We start from the raw sequence: 25,910 nt of genomic DNA on the forward strand, positions 1-25,910 counted from the left end.
CATGGGGAAGACTGCTGACCTGACAGCTGTGCAGAAAACCATCACTGACACCCTCCACAAGAAGGGAAAGCCTCAAAATGTAATTGCAAAAGAAGTTGGATGTTCTCAAAGTGCTGTATCAAGGCACATTAATAGAAAGTTAAGTGGAAGGGAAAAGTGTGGAAGAAAAAGGTGCACAAGCAGCAGGGATGACCGTAGCCTGGAGAGGATGCTTCCTTTAGCAGACGAGCTTTATGGAGATGCTGACTTCATTTTCCAGCAGGACTTGGCACCTGCACACACTGCCAAAAGTACCAAAACCTGGTTCAATGACCATGGGATTACTGTGCTTGATTGGCCAGCAAACTGGCCTGACCTGAACCCCGTAGAGAATCTATGGGGCATTGCCAAGAGAAAGATGAAAGACATGAGACCGAACACTGCAGAAAAGCTGAAGGCCGCTATTGAAGCATCCTGGTCTTCCATAACACCTCAGCAGTGCCACAGGCTGATAGCATCCATGACACGCCGCACTGAGGCAGTAATTCATGCAAAAGGGGCCCAAACCAAGTACTGAGTACATATGCATGATTATACTTTTCAGAGGGCTGACATTTCTGTATTTAAAATCCTTTATTTTATTGATTTCTTTATTGATTACATCAGTCACATATTGAGTTTTTATTTAATATTCTAATTTTCTGAGATTTAGAATTTGGGGTTTTCATAAGCTGTACGCAATAATCATCAAAATTATCAAATAAAGGCTTGAAATATCTCACTTTGCATGTAGTGAGTCTATATAATAGTTTTACCTTTTCAGTTGAATTACTGAAATAAATTTGCATGATATGCTAATTTTTCGAGTTTCACCTGTATATACATTTTCAAATATGAAATAGTATTTATACTTTGGCTTGTCTTAATACTTGATGGTTATTATTTACTGAGAGATGTACATCTGTATTGTCCAGTGCACGATGGTGGCTGTCTTGAAGCAGGTGGGAACGCTCTCCCGTGACAATGAGATGTTAAAAATGTCAGTAACATCAACTAGCTGACTGGAACAGGTTTTTAGTGCACAGCCAGGGATGATATCAAGACCAGCAGCTTTACTCATATTCACTCTCAGGTGGACTCTTCTGACATCTGCTGTGCCAAGCTTAAGAAGGCCAAATTCCTGTGACAAGTTCTTGTCAGTTTTTACAGAAGAGCAGTAGAAAGCATCCTGACTGATCACTAACTGGTATGGGATGTGCACGGCTCAGGACCGGAGGGCTCTGCAGCGGGTGATTAAAACTGCTCAGATCATTGGTACCCATCTCCTGAGCATCAGTGATATGGGATCGGTGAGGTGGCTACACAGAGCCTAAAGGACAGTACCCACCCAGCCACAGCCTGTTCACCCTGCTGCCTTCTGGGAAGAGATATAGAAATACAGTATCTGCTGTTGCACCACCAGACTGCAGAGCATCTTCTTCCCCAAGGCTCTGAGACTCTATTGAGAGACTAAATTCATCCTGAGCACTCCACCATGTAAAATAGTTTTATTTGTGCTTATTATTTAAATATTTTTGTATATAACATTTGCTTTGTAGCATAAAGGGAACCACAAATTGCATCTCAACCCTATTACAACCAAGGTACATGATTGTAAACACTTTCATGGTGTTTTTTCTCTCTGTTCGTGACCAGTAGGCTAGATTGAATTTCTAAATATTGTCAGCTGCATTGACTCGATTGTGGAAGCAGGGCCTTGTGTTATTTGCTGGGTCCTGCAACTTGTGTAGTCAGAGCCAGTCCTGACCTCCCTAGGGCCTAGGGTTGGGCGATGTCTACTAAATTTCCATCAGACGATGTTTACATTGAAACTTGGGAAGGACGCTGACATTGGAGGCGTGGGGGATAGCGGTCGTCTAATCTGCGTCTAATGCCGTCTAATGTGTTCACTCGCACAGACTTCACTCGGAAAAATATTGGTAGCCTATGATGTTACATACAGATTGTTGCAAATTACTTTAAATAATAAATAATCCTGGCCATACAAATTAATACCAAAAAAATGAATATTGCACACCATTTAGTATGATGTCATTATAGAGACTGACCCCCAACTGTGTCTGACTTCCAGCGTCCCTGATGAATGTTTATGATTATTGAAAAGCATTAACAAATTAGGAGGAAAAAAATGGAATAACAATAAAATAACCCTTAACCCTAAGGTGTGTGGACTCAAATTAATTGTTTTATTTGATGGCCTTGCTGCTCTGACATTTGGTTTACACAATATTTGCATCCTTCAGCCCATTACTACTTTTTCAACTAATGATAGTCCTTCCTGCACTTTTTCATGCATTTTACAACTCTTATGTACTCATTCATAATTTCTGCAAAAACTCAATTCAAACCATATGATGTTCCACATGTTTCATAAGTTATTGATGTTATTCAACTTTAAAAGCCAGCAATCCAGTTTAGTGTTAGCCTGTGTCAGCCTGTGTCAGCCACAAGCTGCTTCTATAGTTTGTATTGAACTTCTGTGCCATTCATAAGATGCCTTCTTTCTCTTGCAGTTATTTGTGTCCCTGTCTGCTGGATGTTGTTACAAACTGATGCACCTGAACCTGGCCAGGAATCCTTTCAGCCACAGGTCAGCTCCACTGTTCCAGTTCAGTAAGGTCACTGTTCCTCAGTTTTGAGACACATGGAATTCAGTATTGTTGCACCAGTAGACTCATTACTTCCCATACTGTATATATTTGCATTATCATTGGGCATGTATCATCACAATACTTAGGCCACCCTTAGTATTATTTATATTATTATCTACAATACTATCTACACTAGTTTTTACAATGTATTAATTGTATGTAATTCATTATATAGGGCATAGCAATTCTGACTCGATAATTAGACAACACTACACACCTATATTCAGTTAAGCCATGAATAAACCTAATTGATTACACTGGTGCTTTTCTTGTTGTGACATGTTAAATGTTTACAGTGAAAAAGGCATGTAGGCATAGGATCAAAAAGGCTGGGATGTTAAGGCAACATAGATGATCGGGAATAAGGAGTACTTAGTGTAATGAGACTAATGGGGTAAATGCTGGGCTGGTGTGCAGACAGGTGATGAATCAGGTGCAGGTGACAAGCTGAGTCAGAAACACATTGACGACAACTAGTGGCAGGCCTGGAATAGCAGTCTGAGTTGCAATGATGATGAATCAGCTGGTTGTCAGATGTTAAAATCCACTTTAGCAGAATGCTAAATAGTGTGGTTCATAAAATAGCGTTTAATAGAACCTTTGACTGTGCTTGTGTGTGTGTGTGTGTATGTGTGTGTAGAAAGGTGCGGGAGGTGACCAGGAGCATCCAAGAGTTCTTCAGTCAGAGCTGTGAGCTAAAATATGTGGGCCTATCTGCAACCAAACTACCTCCACAAGCCCTCAGGTGTGTTTACTCCCAACAAATGCAAGAATATACACTTCTTTTTTTTTTACATGAAAATTCATTATTTCTCTGAAATTGTAGTTTGACAAAATAATCTTAATTCAAGGTCCTCTTTTAAGCTGAGATGCGAAAAGAGCCTTGAAACAGTCAGTGGAGTCTGTACTGCTAGAGTGACCAAAACAGCTCTGCTATTTAGGGCGGCTGTGGCTCAGGAGGTAGAGCAAGATGCTGAACCCCGATTTGCCCCTGGCGGCTGTTCCGCCAGTGTATGAATGTGTGTGAATGCAGATGTAGTGTAAAAGCACTTTGAGTGGTCGAAAAGACTAGAAAGGCGCTATACAAGTACGGAGCATTTATAACATGTATGTTTTGTTTGGCAACTAGGTTGTTACTACAGGGTCTGGCAACCAACACTCGTCTCTTTGGGCTAGAGTTGGACCTCAGTAGCTGTGAGGTATAGTACACACTCACACACAAATGCAAAAAACACCTTTTGTGATGAGTAGCAGAAACCACAGTGAACTAAATTATTCTATGCCTGTGTGTGTGTGTTTGCGTGTGTGTGTGCATGTTTGTGTAGCTCCGTTCAGCAGGGGCCCAGGTAATACAGGAGCACATCTCTGAAGCTACAGTTATTAGAAGTCTGGATATTTCTGACAACGGTATGCAAAACCACACAAGTACACACACCAACTCAAAGAGGAAAACTAAATCATACTATATGCACAACAAACCTACACTTTCAACACTTATCTGAAGACGTTATCTTGCAATTCAGAAATGCTTACATGTAACAAGACCAAGGCCACATATTTCACAGTGGTAAACCGGTGTAATTGGCCACTGACCATGTTCACGTTGAATATGATCAGAATATGTTAAACATATACCACTGTACTGGGTGCGGCAAACCTAATGTAGGTGTTAATTGGTGAATGTTTTACTGATATTTTGCTATGCTAGTTAGACTAATGTATTACCTCCTGTTACATCCAATTACCATATACAATTAAAAAGACATTTTGAAACAAGTAAGTTACATAAAGAAATAGACATGCGGACGTATCACAGATTACATTAGGAATGTTACCTTAATATTAGAAATTAGAAAAAAGAACAAGAATATACTAAAGTCAGTGCAAAGTCACTAAACTCTGTCAGGTACAGATAGTTTGACATTTTAGGAAATACACTTATAAACTTCCTTTCCTGGAGTTAGATGAGAAGATTGATACCTCTCGCATATCTGTATACTAACTATGAAGCTAGCAGACAGTTAGCTTAGTTTAGCAAAAAACATGGAGAAACGGCTTTGACTGGCTCTGTACAAAGGTAGTTAAATCCACTAAGCAGCATCTTTAACATTCACAAGTAGAGCCCGACTGACATAGGATTTTTAGGTCCGATACTGATTTCGATATTTAAGATTTTTTAAATCCGATAGCCGATATATCGGCCATTGTTTCTTCCCCTTATTTTAAGAAACACATGACATAAACAAAGATTATCCCTAAAATGTTGTTATCTTGAGACCATAACAAGATACCATGACATAATGCAGTATAACAAGAAACTTTTTTATTGTTATAAATAGTACTTTGAACAAAACTACAACAAAATATATTAAGGTTTTGATAAATAAGAGTCAAATAAAACTACAGAAACATTTTTTAAATTTCTGATTTGTTATAAATTATAGGCCTACTACTAATGTACATTAAAGTGTATTGTGGGGGCCAGCAAAACAGAAATTACAATAAAAACCTATATATTACTACTGCTACAACTAATAATCATACCATATATCATATCTCATTGTCATTATTATTATTTTTACCTTACCTTACATATAATCTGTCACAATGACTTTCTACTATGTACCATATTCATATCTAGTTTATCCCTTTACCTGCACTGTTAATTCTATCCAAAGCTACCAGAAACCATTTCCGGACCAGCACCTGGCTCTAAAACATATCGTCTATGATACAGTGACACAGAGGAAACACTGCTGTTTAATTAATCTAATACTAAATGACAGTCTACAATGAGGACCTGCAGCTTTGAGATTTCGCACTAACGTCTCACATTCAAAAGAAGAGGTAACGTTAGAAAACTTTGTTAGGCAGGAAGCTGTGTTAGATTCTTGTACAGCTCACGTTTATTCACAAGTCCGCTCTGGTTTAATCATTTCTGACACACCAACTATAACTGTAGCTCACACATGTATTTAGAATATGTCAAACACTATAGTTTAATCTCTCATTAACGTTGGCGCTCCTCCATTGATATAAACATGGCATTGGCTTTGTGGCTAATTTAGCAGCATTAGCTGCAGCCATCTGGGAACATCTATAGAAGTTTCTGCTGCCGCACTACCAGACTGCAGAGCGGCTTTTCCCCCATGCTATGAGACTTTTAAACTCTAATTCATTCTCATACTGCACCATTTTGAACATAGTTTATTTCTGTTTACCATTTCATGATAGCTTTTGTATTACTGTATGTTGTCTGCTACGTAGCAGAAGGGAGTTACAAACTTAATTTCACTTTATAATCTGTTGTAATGTGTTGTAATTAGGTGCTGTAACTGTAACTCGCGAGAGTACATTTACATTTTAAAGGAATTCTTGCCGGACTATTGAATATCCTGCCTCCTTCATAACACATAAACCACAAGTTGTTTTATTAGCAGGTGAAAGAACAAATGTTTATCATTATTTTGGTTTGTGAAGGTGCATTTTAATTAATTAATTATTTTATTTAACACACAACTCAGAGGTTTAATTGAAAAGTGGTTATCACTGATGTTATTCTCATCAGGAAGCTGTTCTCACTCCCAATGCGTCACATATGGACACATGGTTAAGACCCCTTGGCCTCAGTTTGTAATACACTGGGCTGGCGTAGGATGTAAAGAACAGAAAAGTCAAAGTGAGGTGGAGATGGAGGTGATTGGGTGGGCCAGAAACCAGACATTTCCCGTATGAAACAAAAAGTCAACATTGATTGTTTTTAGTTAAGTTACATAGTTGCATAAGTGACATAAGTAACGTGATTTAATTTACGTAAGTTAAGTCACAAAAGCACGCAGTTATTTAAACCCAAACCACAATGTTTTCCTAAACCTAACCAAGTAGTTTTGTTGGCTAAACCTAACCAAACTGTGATGTTTCACATAAACCACTAGTTTTATTTTGAAAGTCAAAGTGGACTTAGATACTTATTCTTGCTAACTTGACCGGACATTGCATATTTATTCTAGCTAACCTTTGCTACCTTGACCATGGAGCCCTACATGTCCAAAAATGACACTAAAGGGTGTTAAAAAACTACGCCAAGGGGTCTTGATAATTTGCTTGGTCAGTAACCTTTATTGTTTGGAATAAGAGTTGCAACGCCACTGCCCACCTCTCATTCTCTCTTCCTCTCTCAATTTTTATCTTAATATTGACATCAATCCTCTGTTTTGCTCCCTCTCTCCCTGTGTCTGGTCGTAGGTTTTGAGAATGATATGGTGACTCTGGTTCTGTCCGTCGGTCGATGCCGCTCTCTTCGACACCTCGCACTTGGGAGAAACTTTGCCTTGAAGTCAAGGTCTGGGAAACATAATACAAAGCACTGCTGGACATTGTACATGATCCTTTTACTCTACAACCATGTCTTCTCCTGACATCAGCTCATTACATAATAAACTTTATTTGTAGAGCACTTATCAAACAGAGTACAAAGCGCTTTCATAAAAGATAAAAACATTGTAATCATAGTCAGACATAATGTGCACAAAAATGAAATACCAGATAAAATCTGAAAACACTTTCTGGTTTTCATACAAGACTTAAAAGAAGACACTGACTCCGACATCCTGATATATACATGGATTTATTTGCATAAACATTTGCATACAGACAGCTGGAGACTGGAAACTGAAGTCATGGTGACCATGAAGCTACTATCCAAAGTTTAAAACTTAGTTCACTGAAAATGTCCGAGGAAGGTTAAAATCAAGGGGAACTGGACTTGATTGAAGATACTAGACGAAGTTTCGTCCCTCATCCAAGAGACTTCTTCAGTTCTGACTGACTGGTAGGGAAACTCAGCTATTTAACCTCAGTGGAGTCGTTTGCCAAGATTATCGATACGGCTGGTTTGTTAGTGTTCCTGGCTGTTGTAACGACGTTTTGGTCGTTAGAGCCACCCAAGGCCCATAATATATAATATTAATAATAACATATATCATCTCTGATGTCATTGCTGTCATAATAATGAAATACAGGACTCTTCTACCTAGGCAAAAAATTATACGTATATTTTGCCATGCAATAGTTATATATATAATCTGCCACAATGACTGCTTTCTACAATGTAGCATTTTCACATTTTGTTTATCCCTTTACCAGCACTCTGTTAATTCTAACCAAAGCTGCGAGAAACCATTTCCTAACCACCATCTGGCTCTAAACCATGACCCTGTTTTACCCTGTTTTATGATACAGTGACCCAGAGGAAACGCTGCTCTTGAATGCATTTAATGCTACAATAAGGACTTTGAGATTTCATTTGATTGTATTCATTATAATTTCAGATCATAGGCTACTATATATATATATACCACCCTGTGAAAGCAGGTTTTAATCCCCATGAACATTATTATTATTACTATTTTTAAATATACCTGCTTTGCACCTGCCTCAGACTTCTCTTCTCCCCACAGACACACACACACACACACACACACACACACACACACACACACATCTGCACCTCTGGTCTCTCACTGCAAACACTCCAACTTGCCCGCCTCTCTCTCCCCCCATCTGCTCCATTTTCTCCTTCAGCAGTAGACCTATGTTTTATAAAGTCGCCTAAAAGACACAGAACTCATCTTTTTTGTGGAGTTTTCCACCCGTGATCTGTTATCACTGCAGGAGGTGAGCCGCATGCTGGCCTGTTAATGACGCCTATAGCCTAAGCCTATAAAACAACCGAACTCTGTGCTCACTGACGCTTTACCTGGTCCGTCTGGTAAGTCTGTGCGAGTGAACACATGAACATAAGACGAGTGCTCCCAATGAAGACATCGCCCAACCCTACTGCTATCAATCTTACCATTAGTATAATATTTACGGTGCCCCCCTGGGCCCACTTAGTCAAAAAAAATAATCAGAGTTACCTTGTGGCCTCAAGAGAGTAACTCGTGGCCTGTTTTCTTGATGAAATCATAAGTGTAGGCAGTTGGGTATGATTTTGTGTTGTCAGCATCTCAGTTTACATTTTAGATGGTTTCTGTAGTCTGCAATTTTCCTGGCTATGCTTTCATACTCCCGTACCAATCTGAGGGTGTTCATCCCAAAATGATTAGCAAGATGTCTGTGAGGGTTCTCCATACGTGTCTGGAGTATCAGAGAAACTCAGGAGAATTTTCAACAAACACCACATCCCTGTGTTTTTTAAACCCAAGAACACACTAAGACAGATCCTGGTCCACCCCAAAGACCGCACACCCAAACACAAGAAAAGCAATCTAGTGTATGCGGTCCAATGCAGTGAGGAATGCACAGACCTGTATATAAGTGTTATATCAACTACTATGGCTTCAATGGGTGCCATTTTATGCAAGGTATTGAATAAATATTGGTATAAGTATCTCTTTAAGGGTACCGGTTTTGGTACTGGTATCGTAAAATTTTAAACAATACCCAACTCTAGTTATAAGTAATGTTTCTCGTGGTTCACCTCAAAAACCTTTTCACCCGATGAAAACAAAAAAGACACAACAAATGTAAAGATGTGCACATTTTTTATTGTTTAGTGTACTTTACAGTACAACACACCAGACAACAACAAAACATCCCAGATTTATCACCTCCTCCTTCCCCACTCCTCCTCCATCTCCTCCTCTTCCTGCTCCTCTCCCTACCCCTCCTCTCACTACTCCTCCTCTACATCCTCCACCTCCTCTTTACTCTACTCCTCCCCCATCTCCTCCTCTTCCTCTTCCTTCACCTTTTCCTCCTCTCTCTACTCCTCCTTCACTCTCCGCAGCGCCACGCAACTTTCTAAACTCTTCCATCTCACGGAGAAAAGAAGTCAGGTCAAAACGAAATTTGCTTTATTGGTATGAATGTTAATACAACAGTATTGCCAAAGCTAAAAGAAAATAAAAAAATACAATTCAATTCATATAGTTAATTGAATAAATAAAATAAAATAATTTTATTTCTATACACTGGATATAGAATAATATTATCTAATATTGTTAACTTCTCTACGTCTTCTTTCATTACGGCTGTGTCTCCTTGTCGCAACAATAACAGCAGCCATCTCTGCGCAACACTTGGCGGTTTGCACCTTCATTTGAAACGTGTTAAATACAGATGCTGTTGCACTCGCATGAAATTGCATTTAGGCTTGTTAGATCACATGCATGTTACCCTCCCATTACTTTGCACAATAAAATTGCATATTCATTAAGGCAAAAGTACTAAATGAACAACAGGTGCTTATCTTGCACTTTTGAAAGACGTCATTCTATGTGCACACCGTTCGTGGATCAGCTAATGTAATAATTTGCTGGTGATATAACATTTGCACATGTTTCTACACATGTTTTTACTCTGGCCCTTTGTGTTTGCACCTGGGTAGCTGTGTGCTAATTGTGCTCAAGTTGTGCTGACTTCAGTGAACAATATTGAATGTCAGTGTTTTCTAAATAACACATGGTGTAGGCGGGTGAATCGTGTATAGTTTAGGGAAATGGATGTGCTTTTTGATAAATGGCATTATGGTTTTGAAATTTTACTTCTAACGCCTGGTGATAGTGTTTAACCAACTGAGAACTGGAATATAAACCAAACACAACAGAATCAAGGTACATATATTTTTTCATTTTACAACAGGGGTTGTATAGTGAGATGAAGAGAGATTGCGATGACATAAACCTGATGTTACTGGCAAAAGTATGTGATGTGACGGTATAAAGCAACAGTAAAATGCTAATATAACGCTAGGACTCTTAACCCCTCTAAATAGGAATGAACCTATTTTATTTGACATCAGCCCTTATCACAGCAGAAACCGTGGTTCAGCCTACAGTTGACTTTCCTGCATTGTGTGCAGGGTCCAGGCTGCCATGCAGCGGGATGTGCAGTTATGCTCACCGGTGAATCCTTGTGTGAGCGGTTGGTCTAGCAGTTTTGTTTCGGGGTCGACAACAAGTGATTATTTAAGTAGTGTCCCACTACGCCTCCTTAAATCTAACTGCCATATTCAGATTATGTTGCTGATTATATTTCTTCTGTCCATCTTTCCTTAATGCTTTCCTGTCTTGTTTGTCAGATTTCTTGTTGTTTTTGGTTTGATATGTACTCTTTGTGTCTACCAGAGCTCTCACTGATGTTCTTCATCGTATAGCTCAGCTCATTCAGGACGAAGAGTGTGTGAGTGTCACTTCCTTTTGTTTCATTCACTGTCAGTCATTAGCTCCCCATTTCAGTAAATTATACATACAGTGCATTATGTACAGTGAGTAAGTGGATCATTTGTTATACTTAGCCATGTACATTTATGATTATTAAAACAACAATTAACAGTCTGTATTTCAATACATTTTTTCAATGTACATTTATTTTGCAATATCTGTCACTATAGAATGCCACTGTTTCATATATATTTGTGTGTGTGTGTGTGTGTGTGCAGCCCTTGCTTTCTCTATCAGTGTGTGACTCCAAACTGAAGACAGGGATGCACATCCTGCTGAGTGCTCTGGGTGGCCACGCTGCTCTGGCTGAAGTAGACATCAGTGGAAACAACATCGGCGACACTGGAGCCAAAATGCTGGCCAAAGCCCTGATGAGTAACACCAGACTGAGGTGCACAGACACACACATATACACACACACACACACACACATACACACACACACCCACCACACCAGCCAAAGTGTTGGACACAATAATTACAGGCACACTAACCCATTTTCTTTCTCTTTCATTGTATAATATTGCGTGCTTTAGAGAATACTGCCAGCCTTGTCCTTTAATAAGCAGAGGAGGTATCATGGTTGCATTTGTTTCTGGAACTCATCTTCAGTATAATTTTTCCTCTTTTCATTAACAGAGCATTACACTTTTTTTGTTCCACATCCCAACTATTATTTATCATATGTTATTATTCCATTTTTACTTTAAGCTGTGGGTCCACTGTTTGCCACTAGATGTCATCATTTCATTATTTGAAACTAACACTTGGTATGTGATTGGCTGCAAGAGTGTATAATATTTTCTGTGTTCATGTTATCATTTGAAGTTGCATTCTGTGCCTATCAGTCAAGCACTAAAACTTCACTCAGACAATGTTGATCTCTGTAGGCCATCTTCAACCAGACTTAGAGTGACCGTTCTCTCTCTTTCTTTTAAGGTCTCTAGCATGGGACAGAAACAATGTAACTGCCAGAGGTTTCCAGGATGTGGCTGATGCCTTGGAGAGGTCATACATTCACACATGCAGACACACATATACACTTTAGATCAGATATACTACAAGTCACACAACAGCAAAAGTTGATTAATCCTAAAAAACTAGTGGTGGTAGCTGCAGTTGTTGACTAATGCTGTTCAGATTACTATCATGTCTGTACAGCCTTTGCAGGCTTCACTTATTATTGAACATCTTTAAATCACCAATGAACGCTAACCATCAGAACTTGACATTAACATTTTTGCTAATAAACACTTTGCAGGGCTTGCTGTACTAATCCTGGACAATTGATCAAACCCACAATCTAGTAACCACTAAGCAATCAGTAACTTAAGTCCAGAAAGTATATATATAATATATTTTATCTTGTGAGCAGATGTGTGAAAGATTATCTTTTGACCTATTGATAGATTTAACTGATTTTTAATACTTTAATTTTAAGAAGGAACACAACAGGCGACTCAGTCCAGACGCAGGACCACACACTTCTTGTTTATACTAAACAGTTTCAGAGTGGTGGTTCCCGGGACTTGGAAACTCTTTGGGCTGTCCCCAACTAAAGATTTACATAGTCGAATCAGAATTGTCAGGTGATGGCTAGTCGACTGAACTTTGAATCACAATGGGGGGTGGGGTAGCACGGTAGCACAGCTTTAATCTTGAGATTACGGCGCTGCAGTCTCTATTCATTAGTCACTGTAACTTACACTGTACATTTACAGTCAAACTGAGACTTATTGTTGCTTTTCTCTCTGCTCTCCCTTAGAGCTCTTCCTTTATACAGTCTATGGATCTCACAGAGACTTCAGATATAAACAAACATGGAGACAGACTTTTGTCGTCAACTGTTTGTGCTATGATCTGCCCAGAAGAACAAAAAAAGAGAATCTGAATGCTAGATGAATTGATTAACTAATGATTGAGAAGAAAGAATCCATGGTTTATACATTTTATAGCGTGAGCAAATACACAACACGTGGTGACCCTTCCCAGTGAGCTCGCTCTCATTGGCTGCTGCGGTTTTCCTCCAATCCAGTTGGTGACCTTAAGATTATGTCTGTAAACCCCTCATACTATAGGATCATATGGGCCAATAATTGGTTCCAACCAGCCTTGGCTCGGGAATGCCCCCCCAGTGAGTTTCCTTTCTCTCCCCCTCTACTATGTATGCCATGTATGTAGGCCATGAATGTCTGTACAAAATTTCAAGGAAACCATCCAATAGTTGTTGAGATATTTTAGTCTAGTGGTGGACCAACCGACTGATAGACCGACATTGCCAACCCAAGAACCATGTAGCTATCATGACTACAAGTCTAAAGTCAAGTATACTGTAGTGCACACTATGCATGGAGGATTATATCCATTTGGATAGATGTGAATTTTGATGGTAGGGTTCTGTCTTGTACAGGAACTTCACTCTGCAGCAGGTATCATTCCCCCTGGCTGATATCACACAAAGTTACCGTAGCAACCCTGAAAGAACAAAAGAGGCCCTGTACAAGGTCAGTGTGTATATGAGTCTGTATAAGCATTTCAGGTGTTTTTGGTCAGTACGGTTAAGTTTTTGCATACTGGGACATTACTGTGGGTGTTTGGGTCTGTGGATTTCTCTTTTTTCCTTTCTACTGTAAGAGTCTGGTCAGCTACTGTGTTGTACTTTGAAATGGTCATTGTGTTACTATTAGTGTATTTCACTGATAGCGACAGAGTATGTTTAGGAGGTGGAGAACTGGGGGTAGAAAAGAGCAGCAGAGCAGATGTAGTGGTCCACCTTCATATGAAGGCACTGTGGTGGTGAGGAATGCAGGTTAAAATGTTGTCATTAACTTACGTGTGTGTGTGTGTGTTTGGATGTCTGCAGATTCAGCAGTGTTTAGACAGAAACAACCAGAGACAGTCTGACAGAGTGGAACTGCAGCAAGTGTTTAGAGCTCAACAATCTGAAAAGGTGAGAAGTATAATAAAAAATGTATGGAACATTTAGTTGGAGGTCAGTTAACAATAGTAAAAAATACTAAAATACTATTCATTTTTAACTCTCTAGTATAAAAGAGTGGTAAAAATAACATATTTTGATTGTGATTGTCAGTAAGAGACATTATGTTCAAATATTAAAAATTATAACAACTAGATGTGACTTTTTTAGTCAAAGTTTTGATAAAAAGGAAAAGGGAACATACTACTACTTGAAGGAACTTTGCTTATTAGTTTATTATGAACTAATAATGAATGATTTTGCTGGTTAAGGTTTATGCAACATGACCTGCATCATGCCTGATGTCTGTTCTCAGTTGCTTTTCCTGTGTCCTCTCCAAATAAAGCACAAATTCCAACAAACAAATCTTTAAAATAGTTATAAATGTTCTACATGCACAATTGTAGGGAATAAAGTCAAGTGCTTCACCCAAGCACATTGTAATATTAATTCATTCACGGCTAGTAAAAAAAACTATATTGGCCCCATGTGCTAGTTCCTGTCTAGGTCTGTATGTTTACCTCTGTCTGTCTCGGTTGTCCTCCATTTTAGCGGATCCAGGGTATGTGTCAGCAGTTGGAGGACAGCCTTCAACGTTTAAATCACTGCAACATTCCGGAAGTCCAGGGTGACATAATGACAGTACATGAGGTGCTGCATAATGCCAGGGAGTCCTTCAAGGTAGAGGCTGCTTAGATTGGTTTGGAAAACCACTATGAATTATGTGATCTTGGGCCAAAATGGTCACCACTTTAATCACCACTTTATTACATTTATACCTGTAATTCAATCCAATACAACAGTTCAGTCATGAATTCCACCTCCACAAATGATGTTCCTGTTCGGATTGACAGTAAAAGGTGTGTGTGGGGGGGTCCTCCTGTGTTGTCTGCCTGTTCTCCTTGACAGTGACAGTGACACAGAGCGTCCCTCTAACCATAGTACTCACTCTCACTCCTGCCTGCATGTGCACGGTGCGAGAGGCGAGGGTGTTAATATACAGTAACTGTGTTTATTAATGAAGTTGAACTGAGTACAATATATTGAGGAATTGTTTCTAATAATTTGTCCACCTCATTTACAAACTTGAGGAGGGAAGAACATTCAATATAATACAGTCTAGTACAACACCACCAATAACTACCACCTCATTAATAAACAAAGTTGAATTAACAGCTCTTGGAAGATAATGTGTCAGAGCTGTTGTACTGGATTGCATTCGATTGTAAAGATGTATCTAATAATGTGGCCCAGGAGTGTAAATGATACGTTATGGCACTAATGTTTTGTTGCCTCTCCCTCTGCAGCTGCTTCCATCCCTCTATGAGGCAGGCAGGAAGTGTGCTTCTGATGGAGACTTGGTGAACTGCATCCTCACAGACAGTGCTACTGCACTGACTAATGAGTTCAATAAAAGCATAGAGGTACACATTTATAAATACTCACTGTACACCTTATCACACAGGCTCAAATGACAGGATTGCATACTGTTCAGTGAAAAAAACAAGGGTTTCAATCATTTGTAGGCTAGTTCTACTATTTTAGGCATTATAGTGTGTTGGATTACAGAAGAAGGTTAAGGCCATGTTGTCATTTTTAATTTGTGTTATAGTTACAGTCAGGGCTTGACCTTAATGTTTTTGCTCACCAGCCACTGTGGCTAGTGGTTTTCCAAAGTTACTAGCCGCACAGCTTTTTCACTAGCCACATTTTTGTTGATGGGGAATCACGTTTTATATGATTAAAGTTGACTATGGCATGCCTGACGATTTTGAACATTAAAGACTTATTATCTGCTCCTATTTCTGCCTTTTCTGCACCAATTTATGGTGGAAAGGTTTTTTTTTCTAAAAAGGGATATACAAAATTTAAGTGGCAGGTGACAATTCAAAATATAAAAATATAATAGAATATAATGCAGTGAGGCTCTCAGAATCAGAAGGAGCTTTATTGCCAAGTAGTTTTTGGTGATAAGGTGCTACACGTAGACAAACATACAGTTGACATAAATAAATGTAGAAATATATAAATATGAAATAGACAATTCAAGTTATATAATAAAAAGAATAATAAAAAGAATAGAGAAAAATAATAAACTATTTGCAGAGAAAGAACAACGTCGCAGATATTTACATGTGCATTATTCTGGATTTATGTTGTGTAGACGTGTTGCAATGTTAAAGAATATTGTGTACATAAATATATAAATTGACAATATAACAAAGATTAACAATTAACAACAAATATGTGCAATGTGACAGGTTTGTGCATGATATGAAATGAAATAATATTTACATGTGCAGAGACATTTGTATTATTTGAAAGGGGGGAGTGTCAGTGGGGGACCCAGGTCTTGTTAATGAGGCTAGCTGCAGACGGGAAAAAACTGTTTTTGTGGCAAGAGGTTTTGGTCCTGCCAGAGGGGAGAGTAATAATAATAATAATGCATTACAGGACTGGGAGCCAGTGAAGCTGTTGGAGAACAGGAGTGATGTTGTTGATGGAGGGTGTTTGAGTTATGATGCGGGAAGTAATTAGACTGTGAACAAGAATGGTGGCAGTGTGGGGGGATTGATGTTTCGTAGATGGAAATAGGCAGACCGGGTAATGTTATTGAGAGTCTGAAACAGTTTGTGTCCGGGGTGGGAGGAGTCAGCTGCAATCTTGAAGCAAATGAAGCTGAGCGGAGGAGTCACTGGGGATGGTTTCTAATTGACTCTCAAAGTGGCAGTAGAACTGGTTCAGCTCATTTGCCAGGCGAGAATCGTTTATGGAGGACTTTGGGTTTATAGTTTGTGATCTGTCTGAACCCCCTCCAGACAGAAGTGGCGTCGTTTGCAGAGAACTGGTTCTTTAGTCTCTCTGCGTACAGTCGTTTAGCTTCTCGTACCTCCTTGCTAAACCTGAACTTTAATGCCCTACACACGGCTTGGTCACCACTCCTAAACGCTTCCTCCTTTTCCAACCTTAGCTGTCTGAGTTTAGCTGTGAACCAGGGTTTGTCATTGTTATAATTCACCCTGGTCTGTGTTGGAATACAGCTGTCCTCACAGAAGCTGATGTAGGACGTCACAGCCTCTGTAAACTCGTCCAGATTGTTGGTAGCAGTCCTGAAAACATCCCAGTCAGTGCAGTCCAAACATGGCTGGAGGTCCTCAACAGCTTCACTAGTCCACTTCTTTGATGTCCTCACTACAGGTTTACAGAGCTTTAGTTTTTGCCTGTAAGCAGGGATCAGGTGGACCATCACGTGATCAGAGTGTCCCAGTGGAGCGTGTGTGACGGCGTGATAGGCACTGCTAACTGTGGTGTAGCAGAGATCCAAAGTGTTCCCCTCTCTGGTTGGACACTTTATAAACTGTCTGTATTTGGGGAGTTCTTGGCTGAGATTTCCCCTGTTAAAGTCACAGAGAACAATAACAAGGGAGTCCAGGTTTGTCTGCTCCACACAAAGTATCTGGTCAGCCAGCATGCGCTGTGAATCCTGAACGTTTGCGTGCGGCGAGATGTAAACACCGACCAGAGTGAAAGAAGCAAACTCACGGGGTTTGTAAAATGGTTTACAGTTAATGATAAAAAATTCCAGATTAACAGTTCTGCTGAATCACTGCCACGTCGGTACACCAGCCATTGTTAATATAAAAACAGACACCTCCACCTTTTGTTTTGCCGGAGAGTTCTGTATTGTGGTCCGCTCTGCAGAGTTGGAAACCAGCTAGCTGCAGCACAGAATCCGGTATCAGTTCACACAGCCACATCTCTGTGAAACACAGAACAGAAGATGAATAAAAGTCTCTGTTCTTCCCCTGTTTTTTATTATTCACAGGTTAACAACCCAAAGGTTATATTGTATTTAATAAAAAAAAGCTCTTCTCTGATAACACAACTGTTTTTATTGAATCGTATTCATCTTCAGCCAAAACAAAATAGTCTACATTAAACGACAAAATAATAGAACATGGCACAACTAGATACACAGGGAGATCATGTAACAAGCTTGCAACAAACGCATTAAAGAAAAAAGTAAAATACATTTTAACTGTTTTGAATTCTTTAGACTAGGCTATATAATGCTTCAATATAATGTTTGATTTATATTGAAATGTTGTATATGTGAATGTAATATTTTTTATAGACAATAAAGAGGTTCAAATATATAGCCTAGGCTTTTCTTTACAATGAATATTAATCTCTTCATAAAAGAATATAATATTTATTTTTCATAAATATCTAAAGTCATGTTCTTAATGAATTATTCAACACAACCACAAAATGAATGTCAAATACTTTCAGTTTCGTGATTGTAATAAACACAATTTTCCTCAACATCAATACAACTGTTGTTTATTTGATAAACATATTATAGCAGCGAGTACAGCGGTAACGTCAGATCCTATTTACTCTGGGGGGAGAGGGTAGTTTGTCTGAAAGTTGGCCGCTGTATGTAGGCTACACCCTCCGCGGCTTAGGGAGCTCGATTTGGCTGTGAGAGTGACTCCGACCAGAGTTCACTGTGTGTCCGAGTGGAAGTGGCGAGGGTCTTGTTTCGGAAAGGCCCATCATCTTCTTCCTAGTGTCCTCTATAATCACTGGTACAAATATTGACAATGTCATTTCAGTCTCATCCAAAAGGCATGATCCCAGTAGAGGCTGGATAACAATTAGGTCGTGATTAATCTCTATTAACAGATATCCAAATATGAATGTAGAATCCGTAGACAAGGGAGAAGTTTTTTGTATCAGAAGCGTTCTTGTTTCCGTTTGTAGTCTAATTAGTATTGACCAATTGGACATGTAAACAGTCTGTCCTGAGAGCAAATATGGCTGACCATATTGGCCGAAATGCCGTCTGAAAATCCACTGATTGTCGTCTGAAGATTACTTATAGGACTGTAAACAATGACCGGCACACGGAAGAGGAATCTTGGCCTTGATATCCGTTATCTGAATGTCCACTGACTAAACTAGAAGCCCTGAAACATTACCCGTTTCCACCACAAGCTAGATTGTTGTTAAGCGATTCCAAGATCGGGTAGTAAGCAAGCGACAACCTCCAGGTCTGAAACGTGAAGCCGATAAAGTAATGCCTTAAACCTGCATTCTTTTTAATGACCAGCAGGGGGCAACTCCACTGGTAGCAAATAAGTCCCATTGCATTGTAGTCAATGAGAAAATGGTCCTACTTCCCCTCTAAACTATTACCTCAATAAATACTTTGCTAATGAGTTCATGGTCTCAGTAAATGATTTCGTAAATGATGGCCCCCCAGGGCTGTGTGCTCAGCCCCCTCCTGTTCACGCTGTTCATGCTGTACACCCACGACTACATCCCTCGACATGAAGACAACTCTGTTGTGAAGTTTGCAGACGACACCACCATCATCGGCCGGATTTCAAGCTTAACCCCTTGACGCCGATTGTCGCAAATTCACATCACACCTCTTCCTTTCAGACTGCAAGCCAAGATAGCGCGTGGATTCCCAAAAATATTCGATACGTACTGTACCTAGGAACTTTTGCAAGCCCTGGTTTGTCGTTTATGCCTCTTGTCGCTAATTTGCGTCATACCTACATCATACCTGAATTGATATCTTTCTATCTCCTGAGCATCAGTGAAATCAGTGAGGTGAGGTGCCTGCAGAGACCAAAGGATACTGAAGGACAGTACCCACCCAGCCACAGCCTGTTCACCCTGCTGCCTTCTGGGAAGAGATATAGAAGTTTCTGGTGCCGCACCACCAGACTGCAGAGCAGCTTTTTGGATGCACCTTACTAACCAAGCTAGCTCCACCATCTTACCCAAATATGGTCACTTCTGGTTCCAAAAAGCAGAGATGGCGACGGCCAAAATGCCAAACTTGAGGTTTCAAAACAGTAGTCCACAAACGAATGGGTAATGTCACAGTGACTACGCCCAATTCTTTAATTGTGACACTTCTTTTAATGGTTTCAACATAACAGAAAATCTACCTGGCTTAGGTAATTCAATTCAAATTAAATGTAACATTGGGTATAGAGAGTCAAGCAAGTCTTCAGTTGACAATCAACTCTGATTTGGTTGAAAATAATATTAGAGCATTTGCATTTCTATGTACTGAAATGCATTGTTTATGCACAAAGCACGACAAATGAGGCACCTGGATTTGGAGCAAAATTTAGTTTGAGGTTAAACCACTATGTAGAACAGTAGTGTTGGTTTTGTGTTCCAGTTACACCATAATAACCAATGGATAGTCCTGAGTGAATCCCTAACCTAACAGAATAAAACATTTTTCACAGTGTGAAGGTTAGATCCCAGTTCAAGCTGGGTGTTGGGAGAGGACTCTTTCTTGTTGGTGTCAGTCTTGACTTTCTGATGATGCTGATCTCTGCCATGCTCAACTGCCAGTCTGTTTGTTCTAGGAGTTGGCTCAAGGCCTGATGAGGTGTGCAGAGGCAGTGTGTCCACGGGTGGTCCAGCGGTCTAGTGTGTTTGAGTCTCTGTCAGACTGTGTGTCCAAAAGAAGTAGACAGACACACTCATTCCTGAGAAGCACCCTGGTGGAGAACACAGGGCAGATCATCAGCAACAGACTGCGGTAATAACATTTATGTATCATTTCAGTCAATTTAATAAACCTAATTTACACTGTATACCAGTATCACAATAGATACTGTATAATTGGACTCAGTTTGCCTTTCCCTGTTCTGACTCAAAGGCATCTGTCCTTATTTACATAGAAATAGCAAGAAATATCAAACAATGAACAATATTTTGCAGTCCAGTGACCTCTGGTACAGTCACTACATCTCTAAAGGTTTGTCCTCATAGGCTGAGTTGATTTTTGAATGTATCATTGACTAGTTTGATAACTAACAAGACATAAGCAAAGCTAAATACATCAAGGGATGCGACAGACAGACAGACAGACAGATGTATGTCTAATATATTGGATTGCTCTAAGTTGTGCTTGGACTAAAGTCAGTGTGTTCATGTCTAGATAGGAAATAGATGCTGCACTGAAATACAAACATACAGATATTAATAATCCAATATTATCTTTTTATTACTGTAAACAACTGGTTGGTTCATTATAACTATTGTCTTCACTCTTCAAACTGATGCAATCAGTGTATTTCTTCTGTTGTTTCTTTTGATGCATGCATCCAGTGAACTGAGACAAACACTGAGTGTCTCTCTGGCTGAATGCATCATAGAACAGATACTACAGGATCTAACAATGGCACAGGACAAAATGGTATGTGTATTTTGTTTATATATGTTTGGCCTAGACTGGAAGCTGCTAGCTCCATCAAAAGTGAAACATCACACCTTTCAATAAATCCAGTGCTTCTGTTTATTTCTCTCTGTAAGATGGCAAACTAGAATATCTCCTTATAATGTAATTATTGATATTATCTTGCATATTATTAGGAAACATCACTTCTTCTCTGTGTGTAAATATGTTTAATATATTGCACTCACAGTTGGTGATGTTTTTCTTTATTTACTGTTTAGGATTGCCTTATAAAAGAGAATTCATGCATTACTCTGAGAATCAACATCCCGGAGCTCCGACTGGTTGACAGCGACTTCCCAACTGATGATGTAAGGGACACACATCGGTCTCTCTTTCCATTCATTCTGCTATTAACTTATTCATTTATGTGTTGGATTTTCCATTGTGTTGTTACTTTTGCTCTCTCCATCACCAGTATAGTCCAGCATTTTGGAGAAATAGTTTCCACTCCAAGAGCCTGAGGCCTGCTCCTTCAATTAAGAGTAAGAATCAACCACTATTATTATGTGATCCAAAAATATCTGTCCTGGGGTCTCATTTATAAAACTGTGCGTAGAATCTTCACTAAAAGTGTACGTGCGCCCAAAAACCAAAAATGGCGTACACCAAATAATATTCAGACTTATAAAACCGTGCGTACGCACATCTGTAAGCAATGTTCCCTTTATAAATCACAATCATCTTGAAATGTGGCGCATGTGACGGAGCTCCATGTCCGACCCTTCAAACGCCCATAGTTGCCTATAAATCTTAGAACAGAGCCAACATGAAGATTTGGTAGTACAAACAAAAGTAAAACTCTCTTCCAGTAATAAGGAAACTCTTCACTATCCCCATGTCCCTGTTGGTGAGGGGAGGGTAAGGCCTGTGTTACACTGCATGAGACAAATGGTGATCACACATTTTTCAGTGGCCTTTTATTGTGGCCAGCCTAAGGCACACCTGTGCAATCCCCATGCTGTCTGATCAGCATCTTGATATGCCACACCTGTGAGGTGGATGGATTATCTCAGCAAAGGAGAAATGCTCACTAAAAACAGATTGTTGACAGATTTGTGAACAATATTTGAGAGAAAGAGGCCTTTTGTGTACATAGAGAAAGTCTTAGATCTTTGAGTTCAGCTCATGATGAATGGGGGCAAAAACTATGGAGCACCCCTAGGCCCACTTAGTCAAAACAATAAATTATAATTACCTCATGGCCTCAAGATACTATCTTTAGCATTCTCAGATAATCTCTGAGATTATAAAGTGCACCATATGTTGGCAATCACAGGGCGATCTGGGCGATCACAGCTACTGCTGTTAGCTAGCGCTGCCATTGCCATAGCATAACTCACCCCTAATTTTATATAAAATTAAATCAAATAGTCTCTATCCATAGTTTTCACCCAAGGAGTGCTTTAAGCTAGCAGGCACTGTGCACTCTCTGCTTTGGGGAGAAAAGCACTCCACTGTGCAGGCTCCTTTCATATACACTTATCTTGAGGCCACGAGGTAATTATAATTTATTTTTTGACTAAGTGGGCCTAGAGAGGCCCTGTAAAAAACAAAAGTGTTACGTTTATAATTTTGTTCAGTGTATTTCTGTATTTATTTTTGATTGTGTCAGTATCTGCTCTTGCTGTAAGGAAAGGTTCGGGGTACGTTTGAATATCAGATTTTGGGGAAGTGTACAGACATGATGTCCCCCATCAGTAGAGGAACACCACTCTAGTGACAAACTTTGTCTGCACAAATACATATTTGATGAATAATGCAACTTAATAAGATGTATGTAATAGTATGAAAGATTACATGAGGCATCCTACTTATGAAATAATAAACAGGATTGAATTAATTAATTTCATGGCATTACACTGTCAACAACATATTTTTAAATCTTAACCTCCTATCATGTGTTTTATCTTGTCCCATTGTATTCTTCATGTGGTGTGCCATGGTAACATTCTGTGGCAGACACACAGCACTGTTTGGCTAATTGGAGCATAGCATGTTTACTTTCACACCAATGACTTTCACCACGGGAGAAATGTGATGGGAAGAAGATGGAGGAGGAGATGAGGGAAGAGGAGGAAACATAGGGGGATTTGAGGATTCCCTTTAGTTTGATTGGAGAATAGCTTTAAAAGTAGTAATAATAAAATATACCATAATTTTGTGTTTCTGTGTTTGACAGATGCATGTTGTAAAAATAATTAGGTCAATATTTTATGAAGGATCTGAATTTGAGCATTTTAGTTCTGAAATGAATTCATTAATTTGCATTTCAAAGACCAGCAAGGGACTCTGCAGAGATTAATAAAAAGTTTAACCCTAGCATACTTTATATGACTGTTAGCCTTTTGTGACAGGCAGATAACTGTGTTCCTGTGTGCAGTACAGCATGACTACAGCATCCATCTGCTTCTCTGCTTCTTCTTTTTTTTTCTCTCTTAATGTCTATGCTTAACATTTCCCTCTTGCATGCTCTGCCCCCTTTTGTTCCCCCTCTTTCCTTTAGTCTCTCCTCCCCCTCTATCCTAGTCTCGACTACTTCTTTTTCCTATTTTCTTGTCTCTCCATTCTCCCCATGTCTTCCCTATTCAGCTCTGCCTGCCCTAGATGTACATAAATACTGTGAATGCCAGCAAAAAGCATGATTACTCCGTAGGCTGGATTCCCCATCTTTCCCTCCCTCCCTCCCTCCTTGTCTCTTTCATCATCTCTCCTCTCATCACTGCTTCACTCTCAGGTCTCCTGGATGTAGACTGGGAGCAGCAGACCAGGGACAGAGGAGCAGAGAGAGAAAGGGGAGGAGGTGCTGGAGAAGAAGGAGGAGGAGGAAGGTGTGGCCTCCTTTGGTTGCCATCAGCAATACCCCTGACAGTCACAGCCTCAAATCCCTCCCCTTCCACTTCCCCGTCCCCCTCCCCCCCAGGACGGAGGCGGAGGGAGGGGGAGGATTGCATGCATGCTGCAGCAGTAATACCAGAAGCAAGAAGAGCATCGCTCATTCCTCCTCCCAGACTCCCCATCCTTTACTCCACTTCCGCTCGAGCTCCAGAGGAGGAGGCTGCTGGCTGCGGAGGCTTACCCAGACGGAAGGCTCCCTTCTCTGGCTACGGCCCCAGCCCAGGCCCCGTCCCCGGCTCTGGATCCCCCGCTTCTCCCATGGAGCCTCTACCCACCCAGGGACAGACTCTAAGGCACTACACCGCCTCCCGACCACGGCCGCGACGCACACACACACAGCCCCCCTCCCCCAGGCCTCAGGTAAGAACATACATACCCATAAAAACTAATGACCATACATACACACACAAACTGTAATCAGGTAATGCAGAAATGACACAGAATTTGCATTTATACATACACAATGATACATATGCATACAAAACATTCTTTATACAGGCATGTATGTATTACCACAGTAAAAGGCGGAAAGCAGGATGCAAGGACGGAAAGATGTGAGAGAGATGAAGGATAGAGGGAATGCTAGGTAGTGAAGTAGGAAGCAAATTGCATGACTACAGAGGGTTCCCTGAGGAGAAAACGGTGGGAATCTAGAAAATTAAAGCAACATGCCATACGAAAAACAGGAGGAAAGGTGATAAATGTAGGGATAGAGAGTATTCTGTTCATATGATTGGATCCTTAGGTAATGCAGCAAAACACTATCTATCTATCTATCTATCTATCTATCTATCTCTCGCGCTCTTGCTTTCATTTCTATAATGCTGTAGTAATAATGGTAGCCATCTTTATCTTTGCATTCTCCTGCTCCGTGTAGTCGTGCTCACTGCGCGTGTATGTGAGTGCGTGTGTGAGAATAGGCAGATGCATTTTGGGAGTGGTGTTCCCTGGGTTGTTCCCAGTGCTGATTTCTTTCTCTTTCTCTCTCCCTCTCTCTCCTGGGAATGCTTTCACTAACTCAATTATTCATGTTTTCACATTAATGGGGGTCTCTTTCTCGGTGCTGTCACTGTGTCATTGGACAAATAGGGTTTCTCTTCTTCCGTGGTGACCTTGTGTGTGTGAACACAGTGGCTTACCTGCAAAAGCCTGTAACTTGCTCAAAATCTTTAACTGTCAGAAGTAATATTGATGTCAATGAAAATGTCGCTGCCATCAGAATGACAAGTCCTTGTGCCATTGTTTACAAACAAGATCGTCAAATTGTTTAGCCATGTTGTCATATAACAGTGTACTCTGTTAGGATTTTCTGATGTTATCTATAGCGTTATATATAAGGTTTGGATGACAATGACCACGTACCATGCTGCACTTTTTCTGTATGGCATGCATCAACTTCAACAGTATAAAGTTATACATTACTGTATGTGCGAGACTGATTGCAAGAGATTGGACAAGATTCACAGTTGCGCCTTTACTGTTTGTCATTTGTTGACAGACCATTCATTATTGATCTGTCATTGCAATACAGAAAAATACAACAGCACTTCATAGCACAAAGACTTAAATACAAAATGAGGAATGTAAACATAGGAAACACCCCTTAGGGCACAACTGTACCTCTAGGGCTGACCCCCAATAGTCGAAGATTCGATGCTTCGATGGGCGGAGCCTGATTCGACTGTCAATCTCACAGTCTTTGCAGTGAAACAAGGATCATGCCATTTTGATATGGGGGTGCTCGATGTCTGATTTTACATAGAACTACCAGTTTTCTCCCAATAAGTTAATATACAGCCTATTACAATATACATTTCAACGTTTAATGCTGTAAATAAACATGT

At 40.0% G+C, this 25,910-nt stretch overlaps 2 protein-coding genes across 2 annotated transcripts in view; one reads left to right on the forward strand and one right to left on the reverse strand.

Moving 5' to 3' along the window:
• ripor1 (RHO family interacting cell polarization regulator 1) overlaps positions 1 to 25,910 on the reverse strand; it is a 170,757-nt gene that overhangs the window by 129,695 nt on the left and 15,152 nt on the right. The gene's annotated exons all lie outside the window — the stretch shown is intronic.
• On the forward strand, positions 960 to 24,624 carry LOC123962259 (capping protein, Arp2/3 and myosin-I linker protein 3-like). The gene is made up of 19 exons (XM_046038286.1): positions 960 to 980; positions 2,553 to 2,629; positions 3,331 to 3,435; positions 3,820 to 3,889; positions 4,016 to 4,097; positions 6,936 to 7,032; positions 10,820 to 10,874; positions 11,134 to 11,306; positions 11,855 to 11,923; positions 13,326 to 13,419; positions 13,779 to 13,865; positions 14,445 to 14,573; positions 15,200 to 15,316; positions 20,294 to 20,469; positions 21,042 to 21,129; positions 21,390 to 21,479; positions 21,587 to 21,653; positions 23,906 to 24,426; positions 24,565 to 24,624. Exons 1-19 carry the CDS (start codon positions 960 to 962, stop codon positions 24,622 to 24,624), a joined length of 2,178 nt encoding a protein of 725 aa, XP_045894242.1.

Source organism: Micropterus dolomieu, linkage group LG22, assembly GCF_021292245.1.
Source record: "Micropterus dolomieu isolate WLL.071019.BEF.003 ecotype Adirondacks linkage group LG22, ASM2129224v1, whole genome shotgun sequence".
Lineage (NCBI taxonomy): Eukaryota > Metazoa > Chordata > Actinopteri > Centrarchiformes > Centrarchidae > Micropterus > Micropterus dolomieu.